Source organism: Moschus berezovskii, chromosome 3 (genome assembly GCF_049115385.1).
Source record: "Moschus berezovskii isolate FMDL1 chromosome 3, NW_MosBer_1.0, whole genome shotgun sequence".
Taxonomy (NCBI): domain Eukaryota; kingdom Metazoa; phylum Chordata; class Mammalia; order Artiodactyla; family Moschidae; genus Moschus; species Moschus berezovskii.
Window position 1 is genome coordinate 53273541 of NC_142462.1, and position 21665 is coordinate 53295205.

General features: G+C 35.3%; 1 protein-coding gene across 2 annotated transcripts in view; it reads right to left on the minus strand.

Moving 5' to 3' along the window:
• The window catches only part of ORC5 (origin recognition complex subunit 5), an 82330-nt gene that overhangs the window by 37142 nt on the left and 23523 nt on the right, over window positions 1-21665 (minus strand). The window contains exons 6-12 of one of the 2 annotated variants that reach the window (XM_055420725.2): window positions 20951-21081; window positions 18523-18571; window positions 18344-18434; window positions 15294-15346; window positions 13281-13393; window positions 11302-11349; window positions 4805-4915 (exon numbers count right to left, since the gene is read on the minus strand). In XM_055420725.2, coding sequence (XP_055276700.2) covers window positions 4805-4915; window positions 11302-11349; window positions 13281-13393; window positions 15294-15346; window positions 18344-18434; window positions 18523-18571; window positions 20951-21081 — 596 coding nt within the window. The remainder of the gene's footprint in view (window positions 1-4804; window positions 4916-11301; window positions 11350-13280; window positions 13394-15293; window positions 15347-18343; window positions 18435-18522; window positions 18572-20950; window positions 21082-21665) is intronic. The other variant, XM_088834188.1, reaches the window with a different exon arrangement.

Consider the following 21665-nt stretch of genomic DNA (forward strand, 5'->3'; position numbering starts at 1 on the left):
GGAATTCCAGTTGAGCTATTTCAAATCCTGAAAGATGATGCTGTGAAAGTGCTGCACTCAATATGCCAGCAAATTTGGAAAACTCAGCAGTGGCCACAGGACTGGAAAAGGTCAGTCTTCATTCCAATCCCAAAGAAAGGCAATGCCAAAGAATGCTCAAACTACCGCACAATTGCACTCATCTCACACGCTAGTAAAGTCATGCTCAAAATTCTCCAAGCCAGGCTTCAGCAATATGTGAACTGTGAACTCCCAGATGTTCAAACAGGTTTTAGAAAAGGCAGAGGCACTAGAGATCAAATTGCCAACATCCGCTGGATCATGGAGAAAGCAAGAGAGTTATAGAAAAACATCTATTTCTGCTTCATTGACTATGCCAAAGCCTTTGACTGTGTGGATCACAATAAACTGTGGAACATTCTGAAAGAGATGGGAATCCCAGACCACCTGACCTGCCTCTTGAGAAACCTGTATGCAGGTCAGGAAGCAACAGTTAGAACTGGACATGGAACAACAGACTGGTTCCAAATAGGAAAAGGAGTACGTCAAGGCTGTATATTGTTACCCTGCTTATTTAACTTATATGCAGAGTAAATCATGAGGAACGCTGGGCTGGAAGAAGCACAAGTTGGAATCAAGATTGCTGGGAGAAGTATCAATAACCTCAGATATGCAGATGACACCACCCTCATGGCAGAAAGTGAAGAGGAACTCAAAAGCCTCTTGATGAAAGTGAAAGAGGAGAGTGAAAAGGTTAGCTTGAAGCTCAACATTCAGAAAACAAACATCATGGCATCTGGTCCCATCACTTCATGGGAAATAGATGGAAAAACAGTGGAAACAGTGTCAGACTTTATTTTTTGGGCTCCAAAATCACTGCAGATGCTGATTGCAGCCATGAAATTAAAACACGCTTACTCCTTGGAAGGAAAGTTATGACCAACCTTGATAGTATATTAAAAAGCAGAGACATTACTCTGCCAACAAAGGTCCGTCCAGTCAAGGCTATGGTTTTTCCCGTGGTCGTGTATGGATGTGAGAGTTGGACTGTGAAGAAAGCTGATCACCAAAGAATTGATGCTTTTGAACTGTGGTGTTGGAGAAGACTCTTGAGAGTCCCTTGCACGGCAAGGAGATGCAACAAGTCCATTCTAAAGGAGATCAATCCTGGATGTTCACTGGAAGGACTGATGCTAAAGCTGAAACTGCAATACTTTGGCCACCTCATGCGACGAGTTGACTCACTGGAAAAGACTCTGATGCTGGGAAAGGTTGGGGGCGGGAGGAGAAGGGGACGACAGAGAATGAGATGGCTGGATGGCATCACCGACTCTGTGGACATGAGTTTGAGTGAACTCCGGGAGTTGGTGATGGACAGGGAGGCCTGGCGTGCTGTGATTCATGGCGTCGCAGAGAGTTGGACACGACTGAGCGACTGAACTGAACTGAACTTTGTTCTTAAAGAGAGTACTTAAAAAATTTTTTTTGATATTCTATTGACTGAACAAAAATAAACATAAACTTCCTAGAAATAGTTATACAGTCACCCTTCAATATCCTGGGGACTGGTTTCAGGACACCACCCGCCAGCTCTCCATATCAAAATCTGAGGATGCTCAAGTACCTTATATAAAAGAGCATAATAACCTAGTTACATCCTCCCACACATTTTAAACCTTTTCTAGATTATGTTTAGTACCTGTTACAATGCAAATTCTATTAAATAGTTGTAAATAAGAGGTAAATAGTTGCCAGTGAAGCAAATTCAAGTTTTATTATTTGGAATTGTCTGGATTTTTTTTCCGAGTATTTTCAATCTGTGGTTGGTTGACACTATGGATTCTCCTCCAACCTTTGTATCCCAAATGGAATCACTGAGATGAAGTATTAAATGATTTTTCATCAAATAAACATAAATTCATTTAAAGCAATATTTTAAATATACAAAATTTATCATTTTGAAGACTGCTATCTAGATGAGATAAAGAATGAAAAGGCTGAGGGGGTTAAAGTTGAAAAGAATTTAGCTTCATTAAAACACAAAGATAGATTTTGTGCTAAATTGCTTAAGTACAACATTATACACATTACTGAAAACAAAGACTGGTGACATTGTTCATCTATAAAAGTCTCAGAGTAGTGAGCAGATCCCTAAATCAGCAGCCTATCATTGTTTTGACTGTCCATCCTTATAAACCTACATCTGCTGCTAGGAAATGCTCTACCAATGTTAGGTAAATATGTAAGGTGTGACATGTGGTAGTGGCAGTATTACTTACTACTACATCACAACTAAAATTACTACTAGATCACAACTAAAATCACAGCTAAAATAGCTGTAATTTTAGTAGTGGGGCTACTATATAACCCCACTTATTCTCAACTTATAGGGTCTGACACTTCACAAATGTGTGTCTTACAGGTCGCGTTTCTCTAGTGTAATGGTTATTACGTTCGCCTCACACAAGTGTGTCTTGTTTTTTTCTCCTATTCCCACACTTTGGTCATATTGTCCTCCTTCTTAAAGTTCTATAAATCTTACTCATTGGATATAAGATGTCAGGTAATTCTACTATTATTTTTCCTTTTTTATTTACGTATTTTTGTACAACAAACACACATCATTTATATAAATTAGAAAAAGCAATATTTAAAGAAAAAAGTCCTACTTATTAGTCGAGCTCCATTTTTCACCTTTACTGTGATGCCTTCAAGTTCTCTCCTCTTGTCCAATCCAGAAATGACCTCTTTTTACTGTAAACGTTGCAGCAGCACCGTCGAACATTCACTCACAGCCTTACAATACTACTTTTATGTACATGTTTTTTTATCCCCCCCACAATATAAGGTCTCTGAAAGAAAGAAACTCCCATTTATCATCCTAATATGTGTCTCCCACAAAAGTAATTTTGGGGCCCCTAAGAAGTATTAATAATCATACATGATGCAAACATCTTTCTGCTCTGTTCAGAAGTACTGTCTACTTCACTTCTCTAGGCTTTAATTCTTGAAGATTTACTCAGTCATAGTGAGAAGGTCATTTCACCTCTTGAGGCTCAATTTCTTACAATAAAGATCAAGTATTATATATAGAAAGCTATTAATAAAATGTACAATTTGACTAAAAACTAATTTCAGACAAAGCATTTATATGTATTATAAACATATACATATATATCATAAAAAAATTCCTGTAATACATATTAAAAATTTTTTAATTATCAACATTAGGGCAGTCATACACCTACCCATCTAGCTATTTATTTACATAACTTAATAACTCACTAGACTCCCTTTCTCCAAAAATATAATAAATGTATATAGAATTTTCTATAAAGCTGACTTATATAAAAATTATCAGTGTGCTGAGCACACTGAGAATATACCTATTTTTGGTCACCAGAGACTTCTTTAAATGAAGCATTAAAGGTTACCATCATGCACCAGATTATAAAATCTAACATCTATTCACGAACCATATTTATTTGCAGTAAATTGAAATGTAAATGCTATTATTTACATGTTTTCAAACTAAAAATATATACATAAAACAAAATGCTAACTGAAACATCTGAGGTGACACTGCTTTTCCGTAAATACTAGTGTCATCATTTGTTTTTTCTTCTATCCATTCACACCATGTGCTAAGTATTGTTTTTCTGAACCATTTAAGAGATCTGTTGTGACTCTATATATTTTTAAAAATTATTTTATTTATTTTTGGCTGTGCTAGGCAACTTCACTTTCACTTTTCACTTTCACACACTGGAGAAGGAAATGGCAACCCACTCCAGTGTTCTTGACTGGAGAATCTCAAGGACGGCGGAGCCTGGTGGGCTGCCGTCTGTGGGGTCGCACAGAGTCGGACACGACTGAAGTGACTTAGCAGCAGCAGCAGTGCTGGGTCTTTGCTGCCATGTGGGCTTTTCTCTAGCTGCACCAACTGGGGGCTACTCTACAGTTACAGCGCACAGGCTTCTCATTACAGTGGCTTCTCTTATTGCAGAGTATGGGCCCTATGGTGCAGGTTTCAGCAGGTGCAGTTCACGGGCTCAGCAGCTGCGGCTCCCAGGCTCTAAGCACAGGCTCAATAGTTGTGGCACACATGCTTGGTTGTTCCGGAGCATAAAACATCTACCCAGACCAGGGACTGAACCCATTTTTCCTGCATTGGCAGGTGGATTCTTTACCACTGAGGCACAGGAGAAGTCTGTGACTATATTTTCAATGAATAGGTTTTTCTTAAACGTTATCAAAAAAAAAAAGAAGTTTAACTACTTTATAAATGTCATGTTTCTTATTTTTATGCTACTGCTGCCATCTAGTGAAAATTTTGAAAACTTAAAGCATTTTGGAAACTATCACTTTTTAAAAAAATGCATATTGTCAACTTGCAAAGTATATATATGAGGAATAAGAATATTATAGATCATTTTCTTACAAATACATTTCTTAAATTTGTTCGTTACATTTCTATATTATAATTCAACAATTTAATCATGAAGTCACTTTTTAATCAGCAAGATTAAATTTATTAAAATTATTTATTAAATTTATTAAAAAAAGAAAAAGCCTAGAAACATCAAGTTGTTTCTGTTATCAGTTATACCTTAAGTATATGCAAATTCAGTGATACCCTCAAAGACTATATTTTGAATTTCAATTACTTACCAAGGACATTGTTCATTTTATAGTAGTAACATATGCAGACCAAATATCTAAATGTCTGGAACTCTACTGACACACTACCTGAAGAATTCCATAAAGATAAGGAAAATATATAACAGCCTATCATTAAGCTTACCTGGGAGAAGATATTTGCTGTTGGAGCAACTCTGCTGTCTACAATACTATACAATATTGCTAATAATCTGTCTAATGGAAATGGTTTTGGTCCGAGGAGATGATTGCTTGTCTATAAGAAAAAAGAACATGGTTTTCTTCTTACAGCAGAACACTTGCTTTCTGTATTATAAATTTCCAATAACAACATACTTATACTGTACACAGTCCCCACAGAGGCTAAGAAATCTAACTGGCAGTCTCGAAGTTAAAATTTTACCTGACATGATAATGATTTTTCAATGCTGTCTTCAAGATGTTCTGACTTAGCATCAACAAACATTAAAGAATTCACAAGTCATCCAGTCTAGTTCCAAACATCACCCCTATTTTGCTGTTGTAACCAGATGTTAAGTGATTCAGCCAAGTCATTTGTCAAGACAATGCACAATCAAAAGTAGGGTCTAGGCCCTAACCCCTAGACTACAATTTACTACTAACTCCTTACCACAACTCTTTGTGCCACTTCCTGAAAAATGTATTTATTCAACATTAACTGTTCTAAAAAGACAAGTTATAGTAAATTCAAGCTTAGAAAATGAATGCAGTGTTTGGCTGTCAGTTTGAAACAATATAAAATTAATTAAAACTTTTTTGTTCATACTTGTCTACAGAGTCAATAATACAATTATTTCTTACTGGAAAACTGCAGTGCTCAAGGGTCTATAGATAATTAGATTAGATAATTCTATCAGATAATTTTAGTAGCAGTGTAAGAATTTAAGTACTCTATATGAGCAAAGGCAAATAAATGGGAAGCTTTATTTTACATGCACGGGATTAACCATTTCTTTAAAGAATAAGTTGAAAAAAAAAAAACCTACTCAGAATTACAAAAAAAGTAATTTATACCAGCTACTTATATCTAAAAGATAGTTTAGAAATCATTTTCCAGGTCTTAAAGTTTATATTCTTTTCTTGTTAAATACTTCAAACATTTAGAAAATATACCAGTGTACCCACCGTCCAATTTCAACCACATCCAAATATTATGCAATTTGTACCAAAAAAGCATTTGATCATGTTACAAACTGAAGACCCCGGCACCCCTTCCATATCTCATTCTCCCTTTACCTCTTGAAAAGGAATTGTTCTCCAGAATTTGGTATTTTTATAATTTTCATGACAATTTTTAAACTACTACTATATATGTGGGCTTCCCTGGTGGCTCAGTGGCAAAGAATTTGCCTGCCAATGCAGGAGATGTGGGTTCGAACCATGGGTCAGAAAGATTCCCTGGAGAAGAAAATGGCAACCCATTCCAGTATTCCTTTTTTTCCCCCCGGTTTATTCAATTGGAGAATAATTACTTTACAACATAATGATGGTTTTTGCCATACATCAATATGAATCAGCCAAAGGTATACATGTGTCCCCTCCATCCTGAACCGCTTTCCTACCTCCCTCCCCACCCTGTCCCTGTCACAGAGCACCAGCTTTGGGTGCCAATGAGGGTCACAAAGTTTGTCACTATAGTACTACCCAGCCTATCCTGATCAATGCAAAATACATTCAAATATTGACTTTGATATGATCAAACTGCAGAATTTACAGGCTCTTATTTTTCCACACTATCACCCAACACTTGGAGTTGTAAACACTCTCCTTTAGTTTTGCTAATATTAACAGTATAAAATAATATCCCAGTGTTGCTTAAAGTTGCATTTCTTGGGACTTCCTTGGTTATCCACTGGTTAAGAACCCACCTGCCAATGCAGGGGTTACGGGTTCGATCCCTGGTCTGGGAAGATTCCTCATGCCACAGGATAACTAAGCCTTTCTGCCTCAACTACTTAAGCCTGAGCACCCTACAGCCTATGCTCCACAACAAGAGAAGCCACTGCAATGATAAACCCATGCACTACAACTATAAAGTAGCTCCCACTCACTGCAATTAGAGAAATCACACACGCAGCAACGAAGACCTAGTGCAGCCAAAAATAAATAATAAGTAATAAACTGTATACTTAAAAGTTGCATTTCTTTCATTAGTCAATGAGGGTGATAACTGTGTCATGTTTATAAGACACTTCAAATTCCTTTTTGTATCACTTACCCATTTATTTACTGGACCTTTGCCTTTTTCTCATTTGTTTGTATGAGTCTTTAAAAATCCTAGATAATAATCATTTGTCAGTTGTATGAGTGATAGAACAATATGTCAAACATCACAGTAGGCTTTGGATTCAGGAAGTTCAAGAACTGGATGCTGGTGCTACCATATTAACTATATAATCTCAGGCGAGTTACTAAACTTCTCTTTAATATTCAACTTAATCATCTAGAAAATGAGGATAATGTTAGTAACTACATTCATTAACTCATCTTGAGAATTAAGTAAGATCATACACAGAGTCTACAGTGTTTGGCTTACAGTGCTCAACAACTTTTATTATTATCATTATACACTTATTTACATTTTTTCTTTACACAAATGCCTTGAAAACAGATGTTTTATTTACCTTTTTCATCCCTAGCACTTGGGATTGTTAGTTTAAAAAATAAACGGATGAAAGTATAATGAATGAAATGTTAGAGGGAGAAAGAAAAAAATAAAGGTAAAAGCTGAGCTATCTAAATGGAACTGGTATCCCAGTCTTCAATAACACTTAGAAGTGACTTGAGAATAGTAAAAATTAACAAATTCCTGAAGTGTTGGGAGTAAAGTGGGAGGCAATTCAAGCTGAGAATCACACTGCAAAAATGCCACCAATACTTTGCTGCTGCTGCTAAGTCGCTTCAGTCGTGTCCAACTCTATGCGACCCCACAGACGGCAGCCCACCAGGCTCCACCGTCCTTGGGATTCTCCAGGCAAGAAAGAACACTGGAGTGGGTTGCCATTTCCTTCTCCAATGCATGAAAGTGAAAAGTGAAAGTGAAGTCGCTCAGTCATGTCCTACTCTTAGAGACCCCATGGACTGCAGCCTACTAGGCTCCTCCATCCATGGGATTTTCCAGGCAAGAGTACTAGAGTGGGTTGCCACTGCCTTCTCCGAATACTTTTCTAATTTTCACTTATTTTATGATTAGAAAACACATTTCCAATTTAAAATTAAAGTGTTACAGTGCCTTGTAGGGTATATGACATTTATCTTCTTCACAGAACTGATTTTGTGTTCTATAAACACAAATTGGCTTCCTACCTAGAGAGAAAGTCTAAGTGTGAGAAACACCTCACTAGATTCACCATAGCTCATTAGAGAATGAAGGTCTGTACGAACAGAAGAAACAGGTGAAAAAGAAAACCAAATAAAATAAACGTTTGAGGAAATAAAATGGAATCAAAACTGGTATCAAGTCAAATTAAGAAAAATAGAGCCTGGAACATAAACTTGGAGTTACAGATATTTATACCAGAAAAAACTAAAACTAGAAGCAGTTAAAAGTTTAATTGAGGGGAACAGAACTATGAGTGAGGAAAGGAAAAATGCTGATTTTCCATATAAACTAACTGGCAAATAACCTGGTATCACATACATGCATTAGTTGAACTGAAAAGTAAAATCTTAAAAAAAATGAGTACATATTAAAAAAAGGAAGGGACATAGAAAAAAATACAAGTGAAGAACAAACACAACAGATTTAAAACCACTATTAATGATAAATTATTTGTATGGTTTGCTCTTTTTTTTAAGATTAAATCAAATCTCCTTTAATTTAAATAAGGAAACAGAATTGAGCTCATATGGTTTGTGTTTAAGGTTTGATCCCTTGATTAAATTGAAAACTTCATGAGAGCAAAGACAATGGTTCTTTTGTTCTCCACTTTGTCTGGAGCTTCTAGCAGAATGCTTGGCAAAAAGTAAGCATTCAATAAGATTTCAAGAGGAGAGGCAATAAAAATACAAAGGAACGACTAAGTGCATACAGATTTCAGTAAGTTAGTTCAGATTTTTAAAATGACATGAACCAAAGAGGCTACTGCAAAAATCAAGAATATCAGAAGAACTATCATTCACCTAGAACTAAAATCACCCTCACAACCAAAAACACCCTCACAATGTCTTCACTCATACAGTTCCCTCCATCAAGACTATCTTCCTAGACTTGTACAAATCCATTCATTTCACAAGGATGGTCTAAAGTGCAAGCTTTCACAGTTCTCTCTGATCAGCATTCGTATATCTCCCTCCTCAACATTCTTAAATAATTGTCTAAAGAGTAAGGCCTAAAATCTCTTACCTCCATGTTCATTGTTTGATTTTCTTCATTCATTCATCCAATTTATTCATTTGTTCAATAAACATGCACCAATTACCACCAAGTACTGAGATACAGAGGCGAATAGATGGGCTTTCTTCCCCTAAATGCCAAGTGAGGAAATTCTTCCACAATCTGGTCTCAATTGACTTTTCTCTCAAACTCACCATATAATAGAGCCAACTGTATTTCATTATGTCATTTATAAATCCTATACTTTCTCACCTGTACTTCTTGGTATTTCTTCAATGGGAATATCTTCTCTGTCCGTCTCTAAATATCTAAACCTCACCATTCTTGAGTGCTCACTCAAAATGCAAACCCTACTACAAATCCTTCCCTCACTACCTCCGCCAGAAGTTTTCCCTTCTCCTTCCAATCCTTTATGACCCAAAGCAGCTACACGCATAAGAAAGAGGGTACAAAATCAATGATCTCCCTATAGCAGAGAGCATAATCAGAGATGTCTCAGTGAAAGGGCGAATTAGAAGTCTTTCCATGCCAAGCAAATGGATTTGATAAGGAAATTTGCCTGCCAAACTCTAGCTCTGTGTGAATGGAGGAGAAAAGTCTTCCTTGAGACTTTTAACTAGAAGCCAGAGCTAATTCTGATGTGGAGGCAGAATTCACAGTATCTTTGTGGTCTGAAAGCACACAGGCAGAGAAGTGAATTTCAAATAATCCCAAATTACTGGTGTTTCTAAGTGCCTGCATAGATGCAGATGTAAAACTTCTCTAAAGGAACACACCTCAGGCCTCAAAAATGCCAACATTTAAGTTAAGCCAATAATTAAAAATAATAAAATATTCAGGAAGCAGGACATTATGTGCACAGGTCAGCAAAAATAGAAAATGTAGAATTAGACTGACACTGATACTTTATTAGTGTCTCAGGAAGACATGCTAGAGAGAATGGAAACTTGTGTGTATTTGTGCATGCTCTGTCAAGTATGACTCTGCGACCTCATGACTGTAGTACACCAGACTCCTTTGTCCATGGGATTTTCCAGGCAAGAATACTGGAGTGGGTTGCCATTTCCTATTCCAGGAGAGAATGGAGGAGAGGCAATATTTGAAAAGTTAATGACTAAGACTTTACCAGAATTAAAAAGGCATCATTATTCCAAATAGGAAGCAAATTAATGTCACGTAAAAAGAAATTCAATCCCAGCTACATCACAGTGAAACTCAAAGAACACTAAAGGAACAGAGAACTTGAGAGCACCCAGAGTAAACAAGAGTAACACAGGAATACCAGACTCACAGTAAGCGCTTTTTTTTTTTTTAGCAGCAGCAGCAGCAGCAAAGACAGTAAAACAATGTCCTCAATTCAGAAGTGTAAGCTAAGTAAAATAGTTTTTAACAATAAAAGAGAAACAAAACTCTCAGCTTCCATAATGCTAAGTCTAGAGTTCAAACTTCACTAGTTTCTGTCAAGAAAAGTCACAGAGAGATCCGAACAGACTAAATGTTCCTTTCACCAATTTCAATCTTGTCCCACAACCGTACCTCCAAAGGTACATATTGCTTCTAATTCCTAAGCATTTCCAGATTCCTCAGGTCAAAATAGCTTGTTTGGGGCATTACGTTTCAGTCTTCCCTGATCTGCTTATGTGTGTCTGTTAGTTGCTAAGTAGTGTCCAACTCTTTGTGACCCCATGGACTAGGCTAGCTAAGTAAGCTCCTCTGTGCATGGAATTTTCCAGGCAAGAATATTGCAGTGGATTGCCATTTTCTCCTCAAGAGGATTTTCCCGACCCACGGGTCGAAACCTGGTCTCCTGCATTGCAGGCAGATTCTTTACCATCTGAGCAACCAGGGAAGCCCCTGATCTGCTTAGTCACCTGTAAATCTATCTACCAGTCAATTTCAAATTTTACAGATCTCTGATCTTCTTAGACCTTCTTAGTTTTTTTTACCTTTTTAACTTCTTCAATGCCATATCTGTGGGTATTTCAAAGAGGATAAGAGGAATACATGCTATATTTAACTGAAAATTCAGTGTGACCTTTTTCATCTATTAATTCACTTAGAAAAAATTTTGTCAACTCACTTTTATCTCTAGAACCAGCTCACCTGAATTGTGCTTCCCCAATCACTATATTCTACATAATAAAATACTATTATATTATGAGAGTGCCATATCAATACAAGTAACTTCTTATAGCCTAATGGCTAATACAATTATGCATTTACCTACTTTTAATAATATTCTAAATTCATAAGTTTTTTCATTAGATAAATGAAAACATAAATACCTTTTCATGTTTCTTTAAAAAATTGGTTTTCTTGATTTTCCCATGATGCTGCAATTAAGATAAATAATTTTTAAGATAAAAGATAGGACTCCATAAAACAGAAAGCACAATTTGTTTAAAACATGGTACACACAATAATAATTTATGTATCTTGGGCTTTATTATTTTATTCTATTTATTGCCTGAATATCACCTTAAAATATCAACATATTTTAGACTTTTAAATTCAGATTTTTATTGTATACATGACTACCTTTGCATATAAAGAGGTTTTAAATTAAAAGTGATACTTCCTAAAGAACTTATATTGATTTATTACAGCACATTTCTATAAAAATAAGACTTACAAAGATTAATGAGTTTTCAGTCATTCTGTAAGGCAAGTTGTCAATTCACATAAAATTGAGCATATTTGGTTAAGTACTTAGATTTAAGAGTGGAGAAAAAAAAACAGATGGCAGTCCTTGCCCTCTTTAAATGAAAGACTACTGGTAGAGACAGGAGAAAAGGAAATAGATAAAAATGTATTACAATATATTTAATAAATCAAATTGCATAGTTTTCAAAAAGAAAACAATTCTAAAATGAGGTTTCTTTCCAATTAATATACATGCAAAGGCACCTGAATGTTCTGGATAACAGTGTATGGAGCATATGATACTATAATAGGAGCTTTAGAATAATAAAAGAGTTACCACCCTTTAAATTATTCCCATCTCTTTTATTTTTAACAAAACCTATTTATTCTTTTTTAAATGTACAATTATTACTGAACTCCTCTGTGAAATTACCTAGCTCATCCACTTAGGTTGTTATCTTTAAGTGAGAAAAAAAGAATAAATGATTCAAGGGGGAAAAAAATGAATAGGTGCAATTCAAGCATTCAGAGATTGGAGAGGAAGGAATTCTAGATGGAGAAACCAATGTAAAAAAGGTTGGAGAGTTAGACAGAAAAGCAGCCAAGATCTGAAAAGAGAAAAGTTCAGTTTGACTGAATTTTTTATTAATTAGCCATGGATGGAGGAGCCTGGTGGGCTGCAGTCTATGGGGTCGCTAAGAGTCGGACACGACTGGGCGACTTCACTTTCACTTTTCCTTTCTCGGACACAACTGGGCGACTTCACTTTCACTTTTCCTTTCATGCATTGGAGAAGGAAATGGCAACCCACTCCAGTACTCTTGCCTGGAGAATCCCAGGGATGGGGGAGCCTGGTGGGCTGCCGTCTATGGGGTCACACAGAGTCGGACACGACTGAAGCGACTTAGCAGCAGCAGCAGTAACTGCCTAGGATGTGTAGCAAAATGTATCTGGTTGTAAGGATATTTTTCACCCATTTAACATAACAAATTGGTAAAAGAGAATAAGTGATTATATGGGGAAAAGCAGCTGAGTTCATTATGGAAAAAGAGAGTTGGTGTTTCCTTAGGTGGAAGGTGATTGAAGAAATGGCTCCTGCATTCCAAAGAAACTGTTTAGAAGTTTGCTAAGTTTGAGGAATGCTCTGTTGATGGATAAAGTTCTGAAGGCCTGTAGATTTTATTATCGATATTCATTTCAGGAAAGACGTTTCAGTTTTCTGGTGTCATTTTCAGACTAATTTGTCTTTCAAAATTCAGCAACCAACGCCACCTCCTCCATGAAGCCTTCTTTCCTCAACACTTCCTGCAAGTTGTTTATCAATCTTACTAGACACTAATACATCTTTTTTAGCTTACTTGCTCCATCACGTCTCCACCCCAAAAGTGGCACTCATTCATTCTTAGTATCCAAAAGAAAGTTCTCAATTAACATTGTTGACTGGCAAAGGTGAAGTGAGAAACAAAGGATAAATGATAAAAAGAAAACAAAATCTTTAAAGAATGAACCCTAAGTATACCAATCTCTTATTCTAATCTCTATTCCTTATAAATTTATAGGAGTTGAGGAATTTCAAAATATTCCCTATTTCTTCAAAAGTAAAGTGAAAATAAATGATTACCTTAAGGAAAAACCTCTTGTCAGTTCTTGCTGGATTATAAGAAGCGAGGTATGCAGCAATCAGGATAAATTTAGAGTAGTACGGAAGTTCCACATGAGTATATGCCGAGAGACCTATATAACAAAATTCTTTCATGAAGTATTTAACAGGCTACCATTAGATTTTAAGTATCATATCTTTTCTCACTTATGTACTGACTTCCATATGGTATCCTGTAGTCAAAAGATTTTTAAGTGCCCTGACCTTAAAATGCCATGATAATGATGGTGATAGGGGTAAATATTATTATTGATATATTTTATTCATTCTGTTATTTGTTATAATGAAATGCTCTGCTTACTCTGTTACATGAAGTCTAAATCCTACTCATCCTGCCCTTCAAAGCTACACTCCACTAAACGTTCCCTGATGCTCCCCTACCACACCAAATCAGAAAATTTATCTCTACTGTGAATTCTCACTTCGTATATATTTATGGTCCATGTAACTTTATATAAAGAATTAATTAAACATGTTATATTTCTTACTAAGCTTCAGTGTTTACTGATAGAGATAAGTTTAATGTTTTTTTGTACCCTTACAGTACCTTATACAAAAGAATGAATGGATAAATAAAACAGTAGTCAGTCAAGCAGCAATGATTTTTAGGGGAAGGGAAAATGGAACTGATATTTACTGAATATCCAGCATGTGGAAGACACTGTGCTAGGTGCTTTACTTAAGCATCTTTGAATCTTTGCAGTAATTTAATGGTAGGTATTCTTTCCATTTTAGATGAAGACGCTGAGTTGGTCTCAAGGTCACACAGGCAGTAGAGCAGACAAATTATCACAGATTTTTAACTCCTGCATCTATTTATTTCATTACAGCACACAACCGAAAATGATTCGTAGGGTATCTCAAGCATTTAAAAACCAAAACAGAATCTCAGTATCACTTCATTCCATACCACTTTCCCCACCACTGGCTACTGACCCAAAATATTTTAGATAGTTTTTTGTTGTTGTTGTTTTTAAATAAAAGTAAAGTTGACCCTTAAATAATGGAGGCTATTTGTGACACCCCACTCTTATACAGTAGAAAATCTGCATATAACTTCGACTCCCCCAAAACTTAACTACTAATAGCCTATTGCTGACTGGAAGCCTTAATGATAACGTCAACACTCAGTTAACATATATTTTGTATACGTATACCTATATGTATTTTACGCATTCATGACATACTTAACTTTTCCTTAATTTCTTTCTTTTTGATATCTGTAGGCTATGCAGTTCATTCATGAGTTTTTCCAAATTGTTGAATATCTCCAAAAAAATTTACAATATATTTACTGAAAAAAATGTGCATTATAAGTAGACCTCTGCAGTTCAAATATATGTTATTCAAGGGTCAGCTTTAGTTCTACTGGGATAAACCCAAGGTAATAGTTTCTTTAAAGGAAACAAAAGTGCAAAGCTTTCAAAATATAACCAAATGAAATGTAATCCTCAAACTAAATTAACATAAAATTGAATTTTATTCCATAAAACTCAGGGAATACATATACACAGATAAAATTAGGTATACAATTGATTGGTTTAATACAAGCATTTAAAGATATAAACTGCTTGGTTTTCACATGATATGATCCAATATGTAAAAAACAGAAAACTGGTATTCAAATTTCATTTCCTCCCATTACACTGGAGTACTGCTTAAAAGAAAATCAGTAATTAGAATATCATGGTAGCTTAAATCATTATTTAAAATATCATGGTAGCCTGTGGTAACTCCCTGGTGGTCCAGTAGTTAGGACTAAGTGCTTTCACGCCAGGGACCATGTTTGGTCCCTGGTTGGGGAACTAAGATACTGTGATACAGCAAAAAGTAAATAAATAAATAATGATAGCTTGTAAATTATCTTTTATAACACTACTGACTAATGCTCTTTAGTGTCAACTTTAGTATCTTGACTATGAGTAATCATTGAAGAAGTGTCTCTGGTAACTGTCTCAACACTTCCTTTGATACCTTTCAGTTGTCCTGGATCTGTGTCATCTTTCTGTAGCTTTTCCCACTGTGAACTGGAAAAAAAAAAAGGAAGGGTAATAACGGATTGAAAATACATAAAATCAGTATACTATACTTAAAGCCCTAGAAAAACAAAATTTTGTTTTAATTTGACAAAATACATTAATTACCTTATAAACAAGACAAATGATATACACATGTTGGTACCGCTACAAAATCACTTGGTGTATATTAGAACAATATAAAATTATATATCAATGCCCAGATGTTAATTTTTTTCAAAAAATCTCTTTTCTTCTGATCACAATTATAAAGTTATCAAAAAGTACCAACTGATACTATTGATTTAATTTAGCAAAAATTGTTATTATACATGTGTGAATGACAGTCACAGGTAGCAAGGAAAATAGCTGAGTCATTTACAGCGGAGCAGTTTCAAACAGACCAGGAGATATCACCTGGCTTAGAATGTCATTTTTCTATTACACTTCTGGAGCGTCTCATTGGCCCTTTATGCCACAATATGATAAAAAAAGGAACTACAAGCATTATATGTGCTATTATTATACAGGTAAACAGCTGGAACAAAAATGCAAACTGCCCTAAATACCAATTTTGCTTTCAAGAAGACACAGAAAATAATCACATAAGAGATTCTTCAAACTAATCAAGGATAATAAAACATATATGTTTCCTATCAATAAACATAAATGGGTACACTCCAATAAAGAACAATATTTTCAGAGTGCCTTGGTAAAGCAGGAGATCAAATTAGCAACACTGATTTCTGTGATCTATATCTAAACATACTATAGATTACATATTAATTGCATACATAGAGATATATGTATATACAGACACACTTGTGAAAGATGATGATAACAAATTAGAAATTACCTATGTGGTTAGGAAAGAAGTGAAAGGGATAATGGGGTGTGAGACTTATGTAATTTTTTTAAATAATTTAAAGTTCTGAACTATTCTGATGCCACCTTTTACCTGTATAGCAAACCATGGGCTTATTCTACTTTGCCTTTTCTCTTTGTCTTCTTTTCCCATATTTTAACTTTGTAAATTGTGTTATTCCCATCCTGTCAGAGAATGTAATTATACAAACAGTATTCTTCTACCCTTGTTCCCATCTTTTAGTTTTGACCTATAATTAATCAAATGTAGTGCCCGTCAATTCTTTTGCTAAAGCTTCCCTAGGCATCTCCATTGCACTGATTTTTCAGAAAGTGCTTATGAATATAGCGTTCCCTGAGTTCTTACAAGTTTAACACTGTTTTTCTATAGCCACGATACCTGAATGACAGGCTGGCTGGATATAAACTTCCTTGGCTTACACTTCCTCTCTCCTCAAGTTTCTTGAAAATATTGCTCACCTATCATTTTGCTTTATTACAGATTCACTTTCCTTGGTAAGTAGTTTACCTTTTTGCCTTAATCCCCCCTACTCCACTTCATTCTTTACCACCAAGCAGACAGGAGATAGCATGTCCTTCCAAATCACCCTCAAAAACAGAACTTTCCCAAACCTGCTTTGTTAATTGTCTTCACACTCTTGAAACATTTCCTTTTGATTCTCCAGTAGCCAGTGCTCAGGCCTCACTTGTTCTCAGTATTTTCTCACTTAGAGTTGGACTTTCTTTCCAGAGGTGATTCATTTGTATTTCAGGACTACATGTCAACCCTGAGCCCTGTCCCCACTGTCCTCTCCTCTTTTTCCTATAGTCATTGCTTAGCTCTTCACTTCAGCCCCAGAGTTGGCTCTGCTGGCTTCGATTGTTTATTTCACTATTTACATACAACTTAAAACTTGTAGTTAACTCTGTAGCATGGGCATGCATGCTTAGTCAGTCAGGTCCAACTCTTTGCAACCTGATGGATTATAGCCCACCAGGCTCCACTGTCCATGGGATTATCCTGGCAAGAATTCTGGAGTGGATTGGCATTTCCTCCTCCAGGGGATCTTCCCGATCCAGGGATCGAATTTACATCTCTGGGGCTCCTGTATTGGCAGAGGAATTCTTTACCACAGAGCCAGCAGAGTAGACTTCTAGTCATACTGCAGGCTAGGGTTAGAGTGATTTTGCTTTCCTTAGTGATCTCTGTGGAAAGAACTGGATTCAGGTGGCCAACATGATCCTATGGAAAACTAGAAGTCCTTGTATTACTACGTAAGAGTCACTGTAGTGACCACCCAAATTTTTCTACCTTTAAAAGATCAGATCACAAGCTTTTCTATTCTGTGACTTCCAAAAACTTTCATCAAATGACTTTTTATTATTAAAAAAGGATTCAATATCTTTGCAATGTTTCTACTTATTCAGAAACTATTAATATTAAAATCTTCTAATTGGCTAATTAAATCAAACACAAAGTAGTTATAGATTAAGGTATTCATAAAAGAAAAATGATAAAATTGATCAGCAAGTGAAAAGAGACAGAAGCGTTGATGTTTTTAAATCTATGTTGCTTTGCAATGTAGACTAAACCTAACATCCATAAGGCACTTTCTTATTTGTATCACAAGTCACTTTCATATGTATTATTGAAGTCTTCTAAGGATTGTTAGAAGAGGGATCTGAGGTTTAAAGGTTTTAGGTGAATTGCTAATACTGTAAAAGGCAGAAATAGCTAAGCTGGAAATCAAAACCATTGTTCTTCTCACTATACTATGTCTGCACAATCATGTCTCCTGAGTAGTTTCATTACTATGAACAGAAAAATACAGATTTACCACTTGATTTACACATTTAAATGCTCAATTTTTCATTATACCATTCAAATATCTAACATAACTATAAAACACAAAGCTGAAACTGATTTTCCTATAGCTTTCCAGATTTAAAAAATTTAACAATTATTAAAAATATGCCTTGTATAACAAACTGGCTAAAAATTGTCTTTCCCAAAATAGTAAGAAATTATTCAAATTTCACAAGAACTTTTTCCCAATGTGAAGAAGGTAAGAAAACATGTGGACACATTAACAAATATTCTAAACAAAGATATAGCAACAACATATATAATAAATAAAAAACTACCTTGATATTTCTCTGAGATAAACAGTCTGCATGGCTTTCTTCAAATGAGGTTCAATGTTTCTCCAGAGCTTGCGAGTATCACGTTCACTTGCTACCCCGAAGAGGAGAAAATTTCAATAATTTACATCTTACAGAAATTTTTTTCAAAAGAAAAATTATTACAGTAAAATTATAGTTACCTTCTCCTTTAACCACAGGTTCACAATATTTAGGAAAATTAAGTACTGCCTATAAACAAAGGTGAAAAAAAGAGAAAAAAATTTATCTATCACAATTAGAAATTATTTTTCAAGTAAAATTTTTGTTAGGATTCAGGAAAATTTATTTCAATATAATTGCCCAAATAAAATGTTATCACAGTTTATTACTACAACAATAAAAACCATAATTATCAATAACAACAGTAATACAACATGTAAAATATTCCTTAATTGGCTAAATCCCACCTAATATATTGGCCTCTAGGTATAAAGTAACATAATAATCTCCAAAGCAGATTTAAAAGTACATACATATAAAAGATGCCTAAAAAGAATATTTTGCAGATGACATTAAATTCTCAAGAAATGTGCCACTCACAAACTTTGAAACAAATAAAAGTATCCATTCAAAGGAAAATATATGTTTATTATCCTACATTCTACATATGCAGAAAAATAAGGACACTATACTGTTTTTTCTCCAATACTTAAAGATCATCTTATATTTATTAGTATCACTAGTAGTAATAAAGACTTAAACCACACTTCAAGTTTCAAGTTTTTGAATACAATGTAACAATAACAAAAAAAAAGTTATAATCTTATCCCTCAATAAAATCATTCCTCAGTGAAACCCAAAGGACTTCATAAAAACCATATTTAGATTTAACACTTTCTTTTCCTACAAATAGCTTCTCTAAATAATTTTTCCTTCTTGTACTTTATAATAATCTACTTTGAAATGGCTGCCAGAACAGATAAAAAGTAAAGGATTCAAGGACATCAGAGTTAAGGAATGGTAACTACAAGTTATTTCCCAGGAAGGACAGAGGATGAGTACTCGCTCCCGACTCCACCTCACACAGGAACTGCACACTGACCCTCTATCCCCTCTGTAAGCCCCCTTGTTGTCATTTCCCTCTGTCACCAGGAATCTCAGACATTCAACTTCTGGAGAGTTGTTAGTGATGAGCTTGAGCTAAAACAGTTTGTCTCTGGTTTGTTCCCTACTTAGAAGACACTTGAAATCTACATCGAAATCAGAAGAGGCCTACAATTTAGAAGTTCCAAAAACATACTAAATGTGAACACAATTTCTCCTATATTCTATCTCAAATACACATTGAATCCCTCTAAGTAATATTTTTCAGAGCAAAGAAAAGAGCAAAGCACAGAAAATATATCAAGAGAACCTGTTCCTTTGAAAGCTCCATTTCCTGCTGCTGCTGCTGCTAAGTCACTTCAGTCGTGTCCGACTCTGTGTGACCCCATAGACGGAAGCCCACCAGGCTCCCCTGTCCCTGGGATTCTCCAGGCAAGAACACTGGAGTGGGTTGCCATTTCCTTCTCCAATGTGTGAAAGTGAAAAGTGAAAGTGAAGTCGCTCAGTCGTGTCCGACCCTTAGCGACCCCACGGACTGCAGCCTACTAGGCTCCTCCATCCATGGGATTTTCTAGGCAATAGTACTGGAGTGGCTTGCCATTGCCTTCTCCAGCTCCATTTCCTAACCTTAGATATTTTACCATCTTGTTACATGGAGATAAGATCTTAAGTATTAATAAAAGATTCTTAGAAACCAGATATTCTTGCCTTCTCTTGGATCCACACAACTAAAGAACAAAGATCAAAATTAAGTTAAATATGAAAATTAAAGTAAATACATTTTCCAAACTGCCTATGAAGTATTACAGCTATTCTAATGTTTAAAAAAAATTTTAAGTAACCTTTTATATAAATTCAAAGTAATCCTTTATATAAAGATTACTAACTCAAGGTTAGTGGCTAACGAAAGACCTATGTAAAGCTTCTGACCACATTCAAGTGCATCTAGATTTCAGACCACTATCAATACATGTGCTGTGCTTAGTTGCTCAGTCATGTCCGACTCTTTGCAACCCCAAGGGCTGTAGCCTGCCAGGCTCCTGTGGCCACGGGGATTCTCCAGGCAAGAATACTGGAGTGGGTTGCCATGCCCTCCTCCAGGAGATCTTCCCAACCCAGGGATCACACTCAGATCTCCTGTACTGCAGGAGGATTCTTTACTGTCTGGGCTACCAGAGAAGGCCTAGTAATATCAATACATATTAATACAAAATCCTGAAAAACAATTGTTAAAAAAATTAGATTATAATTGCTTATTAAGTTTTCACACCTCCTCTCTGTTAGTCTTCATTTTAATTTTAATAAAAGTTATCTGTGATTAGAGAATGGAGAAAGGAGGAAATCAAAAACACACTCCTAAGGATATATGAAAGCAAACAACTAAAGATGACTGAAAGGTTTCAGATAAGGTCAAAATTTGTACTAACGCACAGATTTCTATTCCCAGAATAAATTTTTAGCTTCTAGCCTATCTCACACCTTTTCTACATAAAAGATGTACATTTAAGCAAAATGAGAACTCACCAGATGCCGGAGCTCTTTCAAATCTCGACAGACAGTATAGAACACTCCAAGAAGAATGTTAATGTAGGCAGCATAGAAATCAGCTGAATACTCTGGAGGACGATCATGAGATAGGATCTTCTGCAGGTTTCCTGTTCACAGGACATAAATGAACAGAAATGACTGACCTAGCACCCTAGTTGTATCTTCTAGCATTTTATAATACAGGTTTAAACAATAAACACACAGGTTCAGTAATTATCAGGAATAATAAAACAGTTACAAGATTAGAGTGTAAAAGTAATACAAGTTTTGAAATTGAGGTAAAAGAATCATGAATTTAATGTTCTAGAAAAATTACTAAATTTTACCTGACATATATACTAAGAAATGACATCTAAAGAAAATCACAAGAACCTTATAATAGGCAAAGCAACATCAATTATCAAGAGCAAAAAAATAATATGGATTTCAGCTATTTTTCCAATCACATAAATCAGCTAGGTAAAAACCAGGGGTACTATATAAATCACCACCAATTGGAAAATGCTCTTCTTTTGTAAAATGAAAACAATTCAAGAACTTTTTCATGAAAATCTTCATCTTTACTTCGTCATTCCCTTTTTTATACAATGTGTTTCCTTCCTACAACTTTGGTATCTTTATTTCTTTTATCTTATTCTTATACAGTATCACATGTTTAGAATCTTAAGTGAAAGTGAAAGTTGCTCAGTCA